This window comes from Takifugu rubripes, chromosome 20, assembly GCF_901000725.2.
Source record: "Takifugu rubripes chromosome 20, fTakRub1.2, whole genome shotgun sequence".
Taxonomy (NCBI): Eukaryota; Metazoa; Chordata; class Actinopteri; order Tetraodontiformes; family Tetraodontidae; genus Takifugu; species Takifugu rubripes.
The window spans coordinates 7,669,395-7,685,665 of NC_042304.1; the positions used below are offsets into that span (position 1 = coordinate 7,669,395).

Here is a 16,271-nt window from a genome sequence, read left to right on the forward strand (position 1 = left end):
GGTCGGTCGGGCTCTGCAGAATTTACTGTCGCTCTCTGCCGCTCGGCTGCGGACATCGACTCCGACGCCTCCCGGAGACGACCCGGCGGCCTCTCCTCCAGCGGCGGCGCTCCGGCCGGGATGTCTGTGGGTGCTTTTTAACAAAAAAAAAAGTTCCAGCCAAAAGCCATGAGTCACCTTAACCCCGGGTAGGTGCAACTTTATCCTTGATGGGGGGTGTCAGAGATGCAGGTCATACTTAAACCTTATCACACGTCTGGTTTTATTTATGTTTTTTGACAACATAGTTGTTTTAATGTTTATTAAGTTTCTGAATGTTGGAGTGTTTCAGAACATTTACACAAACACACCAGACCAGACTTTTGGACTTTACTTAACTTTAAAACTTTACAACAGAGGCTCTTCTGCTTTCTCATCAAACAACTGAATCACACCTAAATACTGATTAACACGACTAGATCAACACTAGCAGCTTAAAACTGCTTTAAACTATTACATATTAAAGTTTTGCATAATAATAGCTATATAATAATAATAGGCACAAAGTCGAAGCGCCTTGTGTTTGGAGATTCTGCATGTTTAATGTCATGGATCATGTTAAACAGGCTCCAGTCATTATTTCCACATCTGTCTGCAGGCTTATTTCAGCCTACAACAGTCTAACAGACAAACATCTGGCCGGATACTTTAGCAACACCCGGATCAGGAGGCACCTGCAGAGAGCCGGACTGGTACCAGGAACATTCACGTCTATCTATCTATCTATCTATCTATCTATCTATCTATCTATCTATCTATCTATCTATCTATCTATCTATCTATCTATCTATCTATCTATCTATCTATCTATCTATCTATCTATCTATCATCCATCCATCCATCCATCCATCCATCATCCATCCATCCATCCATCCATCCATCCATCCATCCATCCATCCACCCACCCACCCATCATCCATCCATCCATCCATCCATCCATCCATCCATCCATCCATCCATCCATCCATCCATCCATCCATCCATCCATCCATGCAAGCATCCATCAGTTTACTTGTGCATTAGCACGACAGGCAGAAATACTGTCTCACTGACCCAGCAGCACTGACACCACTGATGTCTGTAGATCACCCGGAGTGGACGCATTGTCCCAGACAAGGAGTACAGACACCGGCTGAGCCAGAGACAGCACCAGAGACACGTCCGAGAATGCCTGGCCCAGGCCATTTTCCACAAGGTGCTGGAGATGGAGGTGGGAGGAGTGCTGGGGCCAGAACGGGAGCGAAAAAAAACTTTGTCTCACTCATCGAATCTGTGAATCTGCATAATGCATAAGAGATTAAGCTAATCTGATCCTGCGCTTCTCTCGTGCAGCGGGACCATCAAATAGAGATCAAACGGAAGCTGGAGGAGTTTGCAAAGAGGGAAAGAGTACATAAGATCAAGGTACATCATTTCCATCTCGACTGTGGTGTGCTGCCCTACGGTATCATTTGCTAATGATTCATTTCATTAAATTCACATTTTATTCAAATTACAATTACACCCATAAGCTTCTGTGTCTGGACCTAAAGGTCAAAGTGCATCACCCAGGGCTTGAGACGTGTTTCACCTGGATAAACCAGGCACACCTGAACGATCCTGTTGTGAGATAAAAGTGTGAATTAAACTTCTTGTTTGCAAGTTGGAGCGCTCTAAACGATATGAGGAAGACTTCGTGCGCGTTCTGTCTCCGCGCCCACCCACGGGCGCCAGGGTCACTCGAAAGCAGCGGTCGGCTCCAGAGGGGGATCGCTCCGAATCCTCCGAGTCTGTGAGTGAGAGCCTGTTTCATTCCTTACTGTGTGAGGTCTCCTTCGTGGTTCCAGAAAGGTCTTAAAGGTCTTAAATCAGGACCTAAAGTGACTTTAAAAATGAGGCGTTTGATTACAGCACGGCCACCACACGGTGTTTTATTTTTATTTGAAGGACCTGACCTTTAAGCAAGAGCCATTATGGCGGTGCGCTCATCAGGAACATATTTAAAGATATTGGGGTTGTGTGAAAGTTCGTGTGGCTGCATTTGTTGAATGAAGCAGAAATGTGTCAGAAAAGGATCCATGATATGTTTGATGCGCAAAAATCCAGCAGTCGCAGTGTGAATCGCTCAGTCGGTCACGGCTCAGCGGTGTGTGCCTGTAACACAGCTCATTATCCGCCGCCGCGCGTGTTTGCGTTGACACTTGAGTCTGAAGAGACGTCTCTCGGCATTTGGCTCTGCACGCAAACACGGGCCTTTCAGGAGAAGCTTCGGGATTAGACGTCTTGGAGGGACAGCAATGCCAGAACAAAGGGAGCTAATAATCCGAGCCTTGATCCGTGTTTACCCTGGGAAGTTTCCCTCTGGAGTCTGCAAACAAGTGGCACTTCAACAAGCAGAGGCTTGTTTGAAATCTATTAACAAAGATATGATGAGTGATGGTCAAAGTAGTGCAGGGAAGCACGGGATCACTTGTGTAATGACGTCCGTGTTGGATAATAACACCCTGCACAATGACATGAAAGGATTTCAACCCAAGTGCTAAAAATGACACTAGTGCTAATCTCACATCCTAGCTTTGTCTTTCATCATGCTACTCACATACATCATTAGTGTGTCATGTGTGTGTAATGCGATGTGTGTGCTGCAGCCGGGCTCGTCCCGCCCCAACACGGCTCCAGGGAAGATGCACAGGCCGGTGCGCCTTAAGCCGCTCCATAGCAACCGCACCACGGCCTCGCTGAGGCGCAGCTCCCCTTACAGACCCCCCGACTCCTTCAATGAGAACGATCAGCCGCTCAGCTGCACTGTGAGGCCCTGAGAGCACTGTGGTTGTCTGTTTTTAATCGTGGCTGTGTGGTAGGGTGTATTTCTCCTCTCCGAAGCAACACTAATCCTGTCCGCCTTCGCTTTGGGACTCGCCTCCCTGCCAGATGAAGTCGAACAGACGTTTGACGGGACTGGAGGCCTCGCGTGGCATCTCGCCCTATTGCCTCCCAGTCATCAACACCTTTGTCACCCCAGTGCCTCCACCCACAAAAAGGAAAGAGCTGGAGGTGAAGGTCGCTGCTAGCAGCGCTCACAGAGGACGGCGACTGCGTCCGTCCAACCTCACTGCAGCCAAAGTCAATGAGGTCCTAAATTCCTACACATACTGTCTTTTAATGAATGGCACAAATATCTGCATAGTTACACACATCAACTGTGACATTAAAGGATACCTCTAAACTCTTATTTCCATCCAGGACCCCCCCATGCTGAAGAGCTCTGTGCAACAGAGCAGAGTGACTGTAAACATGATCTACTTTGGCAAAAAGGTTCACCTCTCTCACGACCTCCATGACACCAGGGATGAGGTCAAAGTCTTTCAGCAGCACTGCGGAGGAGAGAATCTATGCGTCTATAAAGGCCTTCTCCACGGGGGAGGTCAGTGCTAGCGTCCGCCGCCGAGCTCCTTCCACATTTAGGGCGCACTGAGCCACTCATTTTCGTCTCGATTTTGGAAATACTAGAAACGTTCCAGTTCGTTTCAAGGAGACACCGAGGTTACCCCTTCAGCCTGACCTTCTTCCTCAACGGCCTGCAGGTGGAGAGGCTGAGCTCCTGCTGCGAGTTTAAGCACAGGAGGGCTTCCAGGCTCAGGGGCCGGCACAGACACTTCGGCTTCTGCAGCGTAGAGGAAGCGTCTCCCTGCTACAAGTAAGGTCCAAAAGAGCCTTCTAAAATACGTGCATGGAAAATGATTTTACATGTGTTACATGGACACACAGTCGTTTCGTGAAGTCTGGTCGGATTTCATGCGTGAAATGCACCAGGGACCCTTTCACAAGCCACTCCAACAGCAACCTGATGTGTTGAGTGGTTATTGTGGGTGAGAGGGTGCACAAGCGAGTGCTGTTTGTTAGATTCTGCTATCAGATAACGGTTATACGCATTAAAACATAGTTGCTAATTGACTCAGACGTAACCAGACACGCAAGGGGTGCTGCTTTAAAGTGGCCTTTCCCCCAGGTGCATCATTGCGATGGGACTAGACAAACAGCCCACCCCTCCGCCAAAGAGAGTGAGAGAGGATGCAGGAGGAGACAGCAACATCAGCCTGAAGGCTCCTCCTAAAGCACAGAAAGCAGACAATCTTCTCCAAGAAACCAGCCAACCAGAAGATGTAGAGACTCCAGGCCGAGAGGAAAGAGTAGCTGTGAGGGCCAAAACCAGAGAGGGTGAGAGACGAACACAACAGACAACAGCGGAGAGATGCTGCAGCGCAGTGATTCAGCAAGTCTCCCTCCACAGGCTATGAGGAAGACTTTGAAGCAGATGATGAAGGCCCTGCAGACGATGCTGACGCACGAGAGAACACGTCCTCGTCCCCTCAAAGTCAGATCAAAAAGAGAAATGTCTCTGAGACCGAGGACAATGGGAACGATGGCGAGTAAAAAATCTCATTCTTGCACATCGACAGCGTTCAGACTTTCATTCAGTTGTGTTTGCTGATGCTCTCCTCCACAGAAGACATCACATCCCATCATTCCAGCTCCTCCTCCTCCAGCAGCGACCCAGAGGAGAGCGACGCTGAAACTGACATCGAGAGACCGAAAGAGTCCGATCATGAAGGAACTGATGTTCCCCCAGAAGAAAGAGCTCGAACATATCCAGAAGAAACCAGTGAGGTGGAGCCCAAAGAGTCTGAGGTCCAGAAGAGCACGGAGGACAGCACAGAGACCAACATCTCGGTCTCCACCGGCCCCTCGGGGACCGAGAATCAACCAAACGCTGACACCTCGGATGATGAGAGAAAAATGGCAGATGAGAGCAAACAGGAGGAGGAACAGGAGAGGGGTGAGCAGAAATCAGCTATTACTAGAACTTCCAGCTGAGTGAGAACACGGATTCATCTTTAATGGCAGTTTCCCCCCCCATCATTACAAACAAGCAAGAAAAAGCAAGTAATTAACACAGTATGCTGTGATATTCAAGTCTAATTAAGGCTTTGTTGTACAGATGTGATGGTGGGAAAATGACAATCACTGTTTTGTCTGACTTATTTTATTCTATGTCAGAATTGATTGAACGGAACACACGTTCTTTTCAAATGAGTCTTAATGTTTCTCTCTATCCTGATTGTGCTTGATGCTTCCCCCCCATTTCTGTGCTCTATTATTATCTTGTTACACACTTCTCTATTTGTACTTGGAGATCCTTCTGAAATCCTTGAGTAACATCCTTTTTGCTCCTTAATCTCAAGCCAAATCAGTGCAGGAGAAGCTAGCCGAGGCCATCCTGAAGGAGTCCCAGGACAGCTCGGAGCCTGAGCTGAGCGACACAAGCACCGAAGATGAGGAGGATGTGCGTAAACGCCCCGAGCAGGACAAGAAAGGTACCAAAGGTTAATGTTTCCCACAATCTTTGCAACATTGCAGGCTAAAGTGTACCATTTGTGATTGCAGAGGAACCTGTGACAGGTACAGAACAGAAGACAGAACATGAGGAAGACCTTGGAAGTAACTCAATGGTTCAGGAGGAGAAGGAAATGCCTGAGGATGACATGAAACAAAAACCAGAAGAGAACACTGGTGATTCTAAAGCTACAGCAGGAGAAGCCCCATCAGAAGAGGCAGAAAACACAAGTCTGCCTCCTGCATCTAAAAACAAAACTGAGGACAAGTCTTCAGAGATTCAACAGCAAGCAGCAGCAAAAGATGGGACACAAACTCACGAAGAGGGACGAGAGGCCGAAGACAGCGAGGGGGATGAGTCATCAACGCCGACGCCAAATGAAAAGGCTGAAAATGAGACGGCGATGGAGGATAATGCGGGGGCAGCGGCGGTGACGGGGGAGGAGACAATGGAGATGAAAATGGAGCTCTCAGAGGGCCAAGAGGCCCTCAGCTCTGTAGAGGCACCTGTAGCAGATACAGAGGAGAGGCCACGGGAAGACGGTGAAGACGGGCCAACGGGACCAAACGCAGAACTCACAATGGGAAACGGGAGAAACGTGTTAGAGGAGAGCGGAGGCACTGAAATGAGTAGGGACGCTCCAAATGCTGAGAGGGATGATAAGGAAGAAACAGCAGGAGAAGAGACAGAACAGTCTGTGCAGACACCTGATGAGGTAGAGGAGAAATCTGAAGGTAAAGCTGAAGAGAAGCAGACTGAACCTGAGATAGGAGATAGTCACAGTAGCGAGGAGAGAAGAGAGGAAGACGCTGAGACTAAAACCAACGCAAGCGTGGGAGCTGATGGGACAACAGATCAGTCACTGAAAACAAATGAAGGGGAAGACAGCGCATGTGTCAAGGATGGAGATGAGGAAGATGAAAAAGAAGCCACAGGCGTGGGTGAAACGATGAGTGAGACCTGTGGAGAGGTTAAAAAAGAGCAAACAGAAGAGCAAACGGAGATCAACACTGGAAACCGCGAAAAAGAGGAGGGAGGGATACCGAGCGCAGGTGAACTGGAGAAAAACACAGATGCCGACTCAGCAGAGGAGAAGAAAAACCCTGAAGGAAGTACCGTCGAGCCAGATAATGAGTTAGCAAACATAGAAGTAGAGGAAACTGTAAAGGAGGCCTCAGGTGGGGAGGAAAAGGGAGAAATGGACGCTGAGAACGCTGAGACCTCGTCCAAAGCAGTAGCTCAGGGAGATGCAGAGGGGGCTGAAACAGCAGCGCACAGATGTGATGAGATAAAACCTGATGAGGAAGAGGGAGCAGTGGCAAAAGAATCCACTGCAGAGTCATTAGACACCACGATCCCTGATGCTGGTTCTGGAGACGGACCAGGACCAGACATAAAAGAGACAGAACTAGAGAAAAGCTGCAATGTTCCACAGCAAGACGATGAAATCTTGACCACAGAGGTCCTGGCTGAGGTGACAGCGGAACAGTCTTCAACCCCCGTGCTTCTGACCGGCACAGCTCCTACGTTTGACATCTCCATCGCGATGCCGGAGAGTGAGGAACATCCGCTGTCCGCCGTCACGGATCTCACTGCTCTCAGGGGAGAGAGCGGAGAAACGGAGCCCAGCAGGGCCTCGGAGGAGGGAGCCAGCGTGGTGCTCAACCCTCAAGCATCCTTTCCAGATCAGGAAGAGTGTCGCGCCGCGAATCCTGAAATTACAGAGATCGGAAACACAGAAGAAAATGTAGACCTGGTCTCAAACTGGGTGATCACGCACCAGGTGGCCAAGTTCTTCGAGACGTTTGTCGAACCCTTGGACGACTTGAAGGAAACACAGGCTGGGGTAACCCAGCACGACCAGTCTGCAGAGCCGATGAGCCCAGTGAAGCCGTTGAAGGTGGTGGAGAATGAAGACCAGGAGCAAAGCAAAGAGGAAACTACTGAATTACAGCAGGAGAGTAACATCTTCAAAACTAGCCACACACGTGAGAAAGAGCCGGAGGCAGGAGTGCAGGAGGCAACTGAGGTGGGGGACCTGAGGCTGGGATATGAACCCGGTGATGAAGAGTTAACAAAAGGGCTTCCTGCTGGGTCAGAAGGAAGCAGGACATCCTTGCAGCAAGTAAAAGACCAAGAGGGTTTTATGGAAAATAACGCTGAGCAGGACAGAGTCTCCACACCTGGAGTGAAAGACAAGGCAGAGAGTCATGATTCGGTCACCAGAGGCAGCGTTGAGCATCAATCGGAGCAGGAAGACCCTGACCTGAAGGGAAAACCAACACCGGTTGAAGAGTTCAGAGACCAGCAAGCTGAAACTGAGCCTCACAGCCAGCGTTCATCTCGTGCAGAAGAGCCGGAAAATGCAGAAGAAATATGGGAGGTGAAGGAAAAAACAGTAGCAGCTGAGTTAACAGGGGAGAGAACGCCTGGGGAAGCAGAGGAGCGTGCACCTGAACTACCAGATACCACAGACGTAGGGCTGATCCAAGACCTCCGACACAGCAAAGACCGTCTGAGCGTGTCGTCCCTGAATGAAACACACTTTGGTCGAAGCTCCTACCCTCTGCTGGCTGCTGTGAGGACACAGAACGGACAATAGAGTGACGCTTGCAGTTCCAATAAAACCAGTAGGAAAGATATTTTATTAAAAATCTAAGCATTTAGACAATCTTCAGCCTACACTAAAAATGACATTTCATTCATTTATAGTCCCCTTCACTTCGACAGGTCCCCATTGCACAATCTTATCCTATTGTTTATAGCAGAGGGAGGCTTCGGGTACGGTTGCTAACTGTAAACAGATACGCTTCCACTCATGCAGACTAACGATTGAATAATTCATCCACTGCGTTTGCTGCTCTTTACAGTTGGGCACGAGTGCCATGATGCAGGATTTGCCATCAGACAGCTGCAGCAGCAGTGCAGCATCCATCTTTAAACTCCTTTACAGCTTTTTAGCTCCTTTGTTCTGGCAGCTTCTGGTCAAAAACTGCAGCACCAAACTGTTGGCCCCATGAATCATGCTAGGATTTTTTTGTACTGTCTTCTCACCTGGTTGAGGCTGATCATGAGGATGAAAGAAGGATCATTTAGGATTTTATTGATTTTATTTGTTCTTTGAAATCACACAGGCTTATGCGATGCAGGCAAAACTAACCAAATTGTATATTTACAAGATCTAAAGGCTTCAACAGAATAAAAAATAACCCAAACAACCACAGTTTACATGCATTGTTTTACCCAATAAAGCTGTTATAAATCAGTAATTCATAAACTCCTCTCAAAAGTATCCAGTAAAGCAAAATACAGTGTAGTTCAGAGTATTTAACATGTTGCTGTTATCTGTGGACTGTACAGTTTTAGTTAAAATCGGTTGTGAGAAACAGGAAGAGGCATGAATAAATAAAACAGCGGTTAAGAATTCCAGGATTAGTTGCTGTCCTCAAAGCTGCCGCCGCTGCTGAAGGACGAGCAGTACCTCATTGTGCTCATGGGATCTGAAACGTAGCCTGAAAGAGTCGTGCAAGAGGGGTTTTTCAGTCCTCATAAATCCTGCACTTTTAACACAAACAAATAAAAGCAACACAATGTCTGATGCATGCACAGTGTCACAATGAGCGTTGCTCTGCAGCTGAGGCCATTTTGATTCTGTGCACGAACCGTTGCGATCGATCGGGGAAAGCTGCATGTTCCTCCGCACCTCCTCCAGTGAAACCCCCCCGGACGCACGGCGACGCTCACTGAAAAATAAATAAAATCAACGCACTCCTCATGCAAGGTACTGCCACGAATACACTACAACTGATTTACAATCATAAAGATGGAGATAAAAGTGCTCCCCCTGCACTGTTTCTAAAAAAGAGGATAATAGTAATAACAGTAAGTAATAACAGAACTTGAGAGTTTCTGGTATTTGATGGAGAGCCAGGTGAGCACTTCCTGTTTTGTGGGATCGTAGCAACTGTAACCAGGCTGTGTCTCAGCTGACACACAAGATGCATACGGACAAACACAACGGCTTCTCTTAGACCCAACATCATGCATGTTGTATTGCGTTTCCTTTCATGTGTTGGGTATCCAAGCAACTCCAGCCCTCACACTGGTTACACTGTTGCAGCCGCTCAGGCAACAGGTCAGACTGACCAAACTGGTGGGTTTCTACCAGTCCAAAGGCTGTTCGTGCACTGTGTGTATTGTGTTTTCTCACCTCTGAGACCAGAAGGCGTAGGCCCGGGTGTTGAGCGCATACTCGAGCTCAAAACGAGAGCGCAAGGCAGCCACGTGGCTCCGCCCGGGTCCTCCGCGGCCCAGCAGGCAGTCAGAGGAGGAGGAGGGAGAGAGGGAGCCGCTGCTGTTGCTGGAGGCTGGAGACATCAGCTGCTGCGCACACACACACACACACACACACACAAGCAGGCATGGGGTCAATTGTGAAAGGATGTGTGGTATTACAGTAAAATTTCAGTGTCACGTTCACAACCACTGGGCACCTCCACGTTGGACAAGCATTCCTCCAGGCTGGAAACCACTTCTGAGAACTCGGGTCTGTCCTGAAGTGGAAACAACCAGCTTTCATTACTGCAACGCTGCACAGTTTGGATTTATCTTTTAAGGTTTCTTTAGTAAGAGAAGGATCACAGCCACCAATTTCCCAGTTATGTCTTTTAAAAACAGCGCGGCGTGTTGCAGGTGAAACATTATGGCAACATATTTAATCCATTGTGGAGATTGTTTAATGAAGGAGGGGGGAAAATGCTAGTTTTTTAAAAGGGTGCAGTGGTTTACGATCTGGGGACGTTAAGGTTCATTAGTTCTCTGTCAGAGATAATGACACGGAATTAGATCAGATGCTAAAAAGGGACTGGAGCCATTTACCTCTGGGCAGGCGTACCAGCCTCTCATCAGAAGTGCAGAGATGGGTTTGGGGATGGAATAACCAATAGGAGGCCTGATGTGGTGGTAGGCCATGTCTGCTGCTGCTGCAGCTGAGGACACACGGAACAGTTTGGTATTTATCTCTTCAGGCTTTTTCAAAATAACCCATCACAGCTGCGACTTGTGCTTGTATTGTGTTTTCATTTTAAGTTGTGTCAGAATTGGTCTAGTTGTTGCTTTATTGGACCAATGTGTGCGATTTTTAGAAATCTGTTGACAGAAATTGACCATAATACACACACCTAGGCTTAAAACCTGACCTAAATACACACTTACACACGCTAAATACAAAACAGCTATATTGATTATGGATGTCAGCACAGTCGTGACTTTGTGATTTCATGTCCTGCTGATGTTTAATGATCTGAACCAATTTAACAAATTAAACTGCCTGTTTATTACCAGGTTTCAAGTGAGCAAAGGGAATCTCTCCAGTGAACAGCTCCCAGAGGCAGAGGGCATAGCTGAACATGTCTGCCTTCACAGAGTAGCGAGTACACTGCGTAAACACTTCAGGAGCCATCCAGCGAAGGTTCTGCACGTGCAAACACACATACACACACAATTACTTTCATAAACAGCAACCAGCAAGGACAGGTACTTCCTCATAACAGCCAATTCCCAAGAGCTGAAGCACGATTAACACCAAAGTGCAGACCGAGCGCTTAAATGTTGTGATGAGTCAGCACAATGGGATCAAATCTGCAAGGACGCAGGTTTTTCCTTCCTGGTAATGGATGGGAGGAGTCAGGTGATGCTTTAACATCACCTCCTGCCAAATAGCAGCATAAATGAATCCTCTTATTTTATTTAGGGTTTTATTTACACTCAGTGTGCGTTCAGCATCAGTCCACGTAATTAGACCACATGGAAGGTTCCTCCATGGCTCTGTGTGCACTTAAGGAGCTGGAGCGCCCTCTCTGGTTTTGAAACGACATTACAACCCAATAAACACTGAAATATTTCGGGTACAGGTTTGTTTCCAGATCCACGTTATACCCATTTTAGGTTGGGCAACAATAAACAGTCAAGTGAAATTTTACGTTTAATGTACTTGTAACTAGCAACAAGAACCTTTCTCTCTGTTGATGCTGCTTTATAAAGCATCAAAAAAGAACTTTGTGACATTAGGAAGACTCATCTAAAAATGATCTGAAAAAGACATGAGAGCACTGACCCCCGGCTGCTTGGTCATGTTGTCCTCGTCCACAGACTGCAGAAATCTGGACTCTGCAGAGTGAAGAACATGTGAGTCGATGGTCCTGTTTACGTGACAGCATTCAATGACAGGATGTAAACAGATGTTTGTCATAATGTGATCTGATGCCTTTACATGTTCTTCAGAAATAGGCTAATGAAACCCTGGTTTATGGGTTTTCATTTATTGTTATATAGAGTTGGACCACATTATTGAGCTTCCCTATCTGTGACACCAGACAGGTTTTCTGCAAGTTTACCTGTGAACTGCAAATATTGTTCACTTAAAAACTGTAGCCTTATTTCATGTTTCATAAAAATGTGTCTTACCTCCAAAATCAGCCACTACTGCATGTCCGTCCTCATACAGCAGGATATTGTGGCTGCAAAGATCAAATGTAGTGCACGTAATGGTAGTCCTAACATGTTATTTCTGCCCGTCAATACCCCCCCCCCCCCCCTTCCCAAAAAAAACAACAGGCAACTGTTGTGCCCACCTGTTGAGGTCTCTGTGGATGATGGGCTGGGTGAGATTGTGCAGGTACTCCATACCCTTGGCCACGTCGATGGCGATGATGAGCTTGGACTGCAGGTCGATCAGCCTGTCCATTGACACATAATTAAAGCAGCAGCCACTTACAGCCGGATCAATGGTCCCTGCCAATCACACCCGCTGCTTCACACAGATCAATAGGGAGGTCTATAAAGATGGCACCTGGTCACACAGTTAACTGAACACTCAGCTCTAGATCAATGGTGACGCCGGCAGGAGAAATTGGTGAGGAGACGCCTCCGAGGAGGATGATGGGAAATGTGTCGGACACTTGAATAACTCCTTAAAGTAGTTTGGGGTCTTAAAATAAGGGTGTTTTCAAACTGTGCACGGAAGCAAGCATCGAGCGCTGGAGTTATTATTAGAGAACTGAAAATATCCCCTTTCTTACCTCTTCTGTTCATGCAGCAGAGCGAACAACGAGCCTCCGGAGACGTACTGGGTCACAATGGCAAACTGGCTGGGATCATCCAAACAGGCCCCTACAAACTGGATGATGCAGGGGTGATTGAGGCAACACAGGATGGAGACTTCTCTGCAGAACATGTCTACGTCCGACTTGGAGCAGTAGGTGTTGGCTCGGTACCTGCAGACAACAGCAGAGGACGGATCAGTAATCCTCCCATCAGAGGGGAGAAGCGAAGTGTCGGATCAGGAGTTTTGATTGACGTCTGCGTACCGTTTGATGGCAACTATTTTATTTCGGCACTTGCCTCTGTAGACTTGGCCAAAGGAGCCTGAGGGGGAGACAGATCCGATGATATCTAATGATGAAATACGGAATTAACAGACAATTATGATCAGTTACCTGATCCGATAATCTCGTTGAACTCAAGATCGGACAGCTGAAGGTGGAACTGCGACGGGAGGCTGACCCTGAGGAGGAGCACTTCGGCTTTCTCTGAAGAGATGAAAGATTTCGTCTTAGGAATGTAGAGCTTAAGTCAAACCAAGTTATAAATCCGAGGCGATAACCATCAGAAGTCCTATAAACCATGCTGAGCTGTGAGTGAAGATCACTTCTCTCCATCTGCTTACCTTTCGTCATGCTTTTGATCTTTCCCAGAGGAGAAGGGACGGAAACATAGGAGCCGTCTGAAGAGACGGATCCAGAACCCGGATTAATTGCGAGGAGTTTCACAGTTTAATGTCTGGAGAGAGAAGACTCACCCCCTCCCGGCTGGGAGTACTCGTTGCAGGGAGAGTCATCGGGACGTTTGTAGTGTTTCAGTAAGGTGACGATGGCATCGTGACCTGAAAGTCCCCCTGTTAGTTTTAAGCTTTTTTTTCCAAATACAACCTGATGGTTAAAACTCTTCTTTGCACCTTTTTCATAAGCCCACATCAGGCAGGTCTGCTCATCTTTTTCCCCGCTGGACCTGCTGGGGTCACAGGCGACCAGGTTCATGTCTGCCCCGTTGTCCAGCAGGAACTGCACCAGGCGGATGTGTCCGTGAAAACAGGCACTGTGCAGAGCTGAACAGATGAATCAGCGATGGGCGCTATGGCTCGTTCACAAAAAGAGCTTATATGGTGTTCAGGAAGGCACAAAGATTCACAGGACCTCTCAGCTGTGTCACTTCTAGATTTAAAAGAGTCACCTGTGTGTCCATCTCTGCCCTGGTGGTTGATGCTCATTGCGTTCTGGCTCAACAGGAACTTCACCATCTCCAGGTCTTTTCCATAGGTGCACGCACTGTGGAGGAGATTCAGCATCACCTCTGAGCAGCAGAGCTCACATTAAGCTACCCAAAATTTTTTTTGGATGACGCAGCATGTCAGGCTGTACCTGTGAAGTACGGTCTCGCTGAATATGTTCTCTTTCGACAGGCCGTCTGTACCAGAGAGCTGCACGATCTCCTTCACCGCCTCAAATTTCCCATTGTAACAAGCCCTGGTGACACGTGGAGGTGCATACAGCATTAAGGCTCACACATGACAAACTTGTACATAGACACCGGAAACCATTTACAAGTGCAACGGCGTGTCCCCATAGATGTTGACAGCGTGTGGCTGCACGTCAAATTGGCCCTCCAGGAGGAAGCGGACCACCTCATGATGACCAAAGCGGGCGCTAAAGTGGAGCGGAATGTGATCTTCGTTGTCCTTGGCATTCACTGGGAGCGGAAGAGAAGGGGTTACAAATCAGACCCTGTACTGTGGGCTGTTTGAAATCAGCATAAATGATTAGTTCACCCTTGGGCTGGTGTTACCAAGGTTATTTTTCACAGGAAGGGAAGAGAGACTTAATGTGATTCCTTGTGGGAGTGTTTGAGCTCACTTTTGGCTTTGCTTCCCTCCACCAGCAGCAGTTTGACGATGCTCAGGAAACCTTTGGCTGCGGCCAGGTGAAGAGGACGGTCGCCCACCTCACCGCTCACATTCTCATCCGCCGCAAACTTCAGCAGCAGCTTTGCGATCTGACCCAGAGAGAAACAGCCTTAGCAAGAGCCACACGTCAGCAGCTTAAAAACACGCACGGGACTGGGGTTTACCTGCTCGTGGCCGTAACAAGAGGCGATATGCAGCGGGGTGAAGAACACAGCATCCTGAACGTTGACGTTAGCTCCGTGCTGCAGGAGGATATCTGTTGCCTGGTGACAAAAATGGCAGCATAAAGAAAGGCGACACTTCCTGACCAATTTTCACAACAAAAAAGAAAAGAAAAGCTACCACCTCATGATGGCCAGCCAGTGTGGCCACATGCAGGGCGGTGAGGGCACCGTAGCCCACCTGCTGCACATCTGACCCCCCATGGAGAAGCGCGGTCACCAGCTCGGCGTTATCCTGCAGCAGAGAAGCATGTCTGGCTTTGAGACCGGGCTGCACATGAGAGCATCTTCCACAGCTACAGAGGGGTCCGGTAACATTCACCAACTCTGCACGCTCAATCCAGAAAATACTTACAGCAGGTAAACTATCCTGTGTCATGATTAAGCAGGAAAAAATTGTGTTGTTGAGTGTTTATGATTTTGGGGCGGGCCTGACTGTTGTTTACTGACTAATACTCTGCAGCCATATCTATGCTTCCACATCACTGCGTAAACAGCGCGTCAGAATTTTGAGGCCTTTGTGAACTCGCACGCCGCCTTGTGGCAAAACACGGACAGTTCAACAACAAACGACAAAGAAAACCAAACAGCGCCACTGCTCTCGAACTCCCACCTTGTAGGCAGCAAGATGGAGGGCGGTGAAGCCATTCCTGGACAGTCGGGACGGACGCAGGCCTTTCAGGATTAGCGCGCGGATGTGGGCCTTGTTGCCTGTGCAAAAAGATTTAGGTATATTTTATGCGGTATCACATCAAAATGTGTTTTAAATGCACTGTTTACTCCTGCTACGGTTCTATGTCAAAGGTCATCGTCGTCTAAAAATGTCCGTCAGTTCCTTTTAATCCTCCCGCCCACTTTTGTTAAAGAGTTATTAATAGCTGGAGCGGTCAGGCATACCTCCACATACGCAGCAAAGATGCAGCAGCGACAGCCCTTTCTCAGTCCTGTAGCTCAGATTCACTTTCTGGAAAGCTTCGTCAGAACTGAGCCACAGGAAAACCGACATCACCCACGTGTGACAACCGACACACAAATGTACGAACGCTCAGGAGGCGTCGGTGAATCACCTGAAAGCAAGTCTGAGATCCACAAGCTCGCTGTCTTTGAGCTGGAGGTCATCGTCCAACTTCTCAATGATCACAGCATACGACTCTCCCACCTTCTTCTTCCACTCATCTTTATGGCCAAATGATCGACGGTCAACGTTAAAGCACAACAAACGCTATAAACTTGCCAAAATGATCACCTGTACTTCAGCTCTGTCATTCATTTGCCAAGATTCAAATCACTTTGGACCGTTTCAAAGCTTGGACACATTCAACCAACCGTTTACAGGCAGGAACGTTGTGGTTACCTGTGCACGTCTGGGATGGCCTGGTTTTGTAATTTCCCATGGATGTGATTCTTGTCCTGTAAAAAGAGCAGCGCTGTCCAACTCCCTGGAGTAAAACAGTGATCCGGTATCTCACACTGCCACAATTGCACATGTCCAGATAAAGGGGGGATCACGGCTGTGCGCTAAAAATAAACAGCAACAGGGACAACTGATATCCATCCAAATGTGAACAGGCATGACTTCTCCCGCGCTTGGTCACATTGTCGCTTATTTTGCTAGTTT

General features: G+C 48.0%; 2 protein-coding genes across 4 annotated transcripts; one reads left to right on the plus strand and one right to left on the minus strand.

The window, feature by feature from the left end:
- On the plus strand, window positions 1-8,376 carry erich3 (glutamate-rich 3). The gene is made up of 14 exons (XM_029828599.1): window positions 1-188; window positions 638-731; window positions 1,124-1,249; window positions 1,372-1,443; window positions 1,682-1,810; window positions 2,667-2,825; window positions 2,950-3,150; window positions 3,262-3,442; window positions 3,529-3,715; window positions 4,028-4,236; window positions 4,310-4,444; window positions 4,526-4,855; window positions 5,262-5,393; window positions 5,464-8,376. Exons 1-14 carry the CDS (start codon window positions 169-171, stop codon window positions 8,013-8,015), a joined length of 4,527 nt encoding a protein of 1,508 aa, XP_029684459.1. The 5' UTR covers window positions 1-168; the 3' UTR covers window positions 8,016-8,376.
- Window positions 8,377-8,508: 132 nt separating this feature from the next.
- Window positions 8,509-16,260, minus strand: tnni3k (TNNI3 interacting kinase). Of its 3 annotated transcripts, none has more exons than XM_003973974.3 (25): window positions 16,008-16,260; window positions 15,721-15,829; window positions 15,551-15,636; window positions 15,267-15,364; window positions 14,778-14,888; window positions 14,597-14,695; window positions 14,383-14,521; window positions 14,074-14,218; window positions 13,891-13,995; window positions 13,703-13,797; window positions 13,428-13,577; window positions 13,272-13,355; window positions 13,140-13,196; window positions 12,910-13,002; window positions 12,781-12,838; window positions 12,493-12,687; window positions 12,046-12,150; window positions 11,879-11,931; window positions 11,529-11,581; window positions 10,754-10,886; window positions 10,292-10,401; window positions 9,907-9,966; window positions 9,624-9,793; window positions 9,077-9,156; window positions 8,509-8,925 (listed from the first exon to the last, which is right to left on the minus strand). In XM_003973974.3, exons 1-25 carry the CDS (start codon window positions 16,138-16,140, stop codon window positions 8,846-8,848), a joined length of 2,601 nt encoding a protein of 866 aa, XP_003974023.2. In that variant the 5' UTR covers window positions 16,141-16,260; the 3' UTR covers window positions 8,509-8,845. The 3 variants fall into 3 exon arrangements, with proteins under 3 accessions (XP_003974023.2, XP_029684460.1, XP_029684462.1); XM_029828600.1 differs by having other exon boundaries at window positions 9,624-9,796; XM_029828602.1 differs by lacking the exon at window positions 15,551-15,636 and having other exon boundaries at window positions 9,624-9,796.
- Between the last annotated feature and the right edge of the window lie 11 nt (window positions 16,261-16,271).

Excerpts from the sequence above, each read along its gene's own strand:
- tnni3k (XM_029828600.1), bottom strand. The coding sequence starts at position 16,140 with ATGTGCAATTGTGGCAGTGTGAGATACCGGATCACTGTTTTACTCCAG. Across the intron at positions 12,688-12,780 it reads AAAATAGTTGCCATCAAACG|GTACCGAGCCAACACCTACT; the intron begins GTACGCAGACGT and ends TGTTGTCTGCAG. Across the intron at positions 12,151-12,492 it reads CTGCTGCATGAACAGAAGAG|GCTGATCGACCTGCAGTCCA; the intron begins GTAAGAAAGGGG and ends GTCAATGGACAG.
- erich3 (XM_029828599.1), top strand. The coding sequence starts at position 169 with ATGAGTCACCTTAACCCCGG. Across the intron at positions 1,444-1,681 it reads AAAGAGTACATAAGATCAAG|TTGGAGCGCTCTAAACGATA; the intron begins GTACATCATTTC and ends CTTGTTTGCAAG. Across the intron at positions 4,445-4,525 it reads CGAGGACAATGGGAACGATG|AAGACATCACATCCCATCAT; the intron begins GCGAGTAAAAAA and ends TCTCCTCCACAG.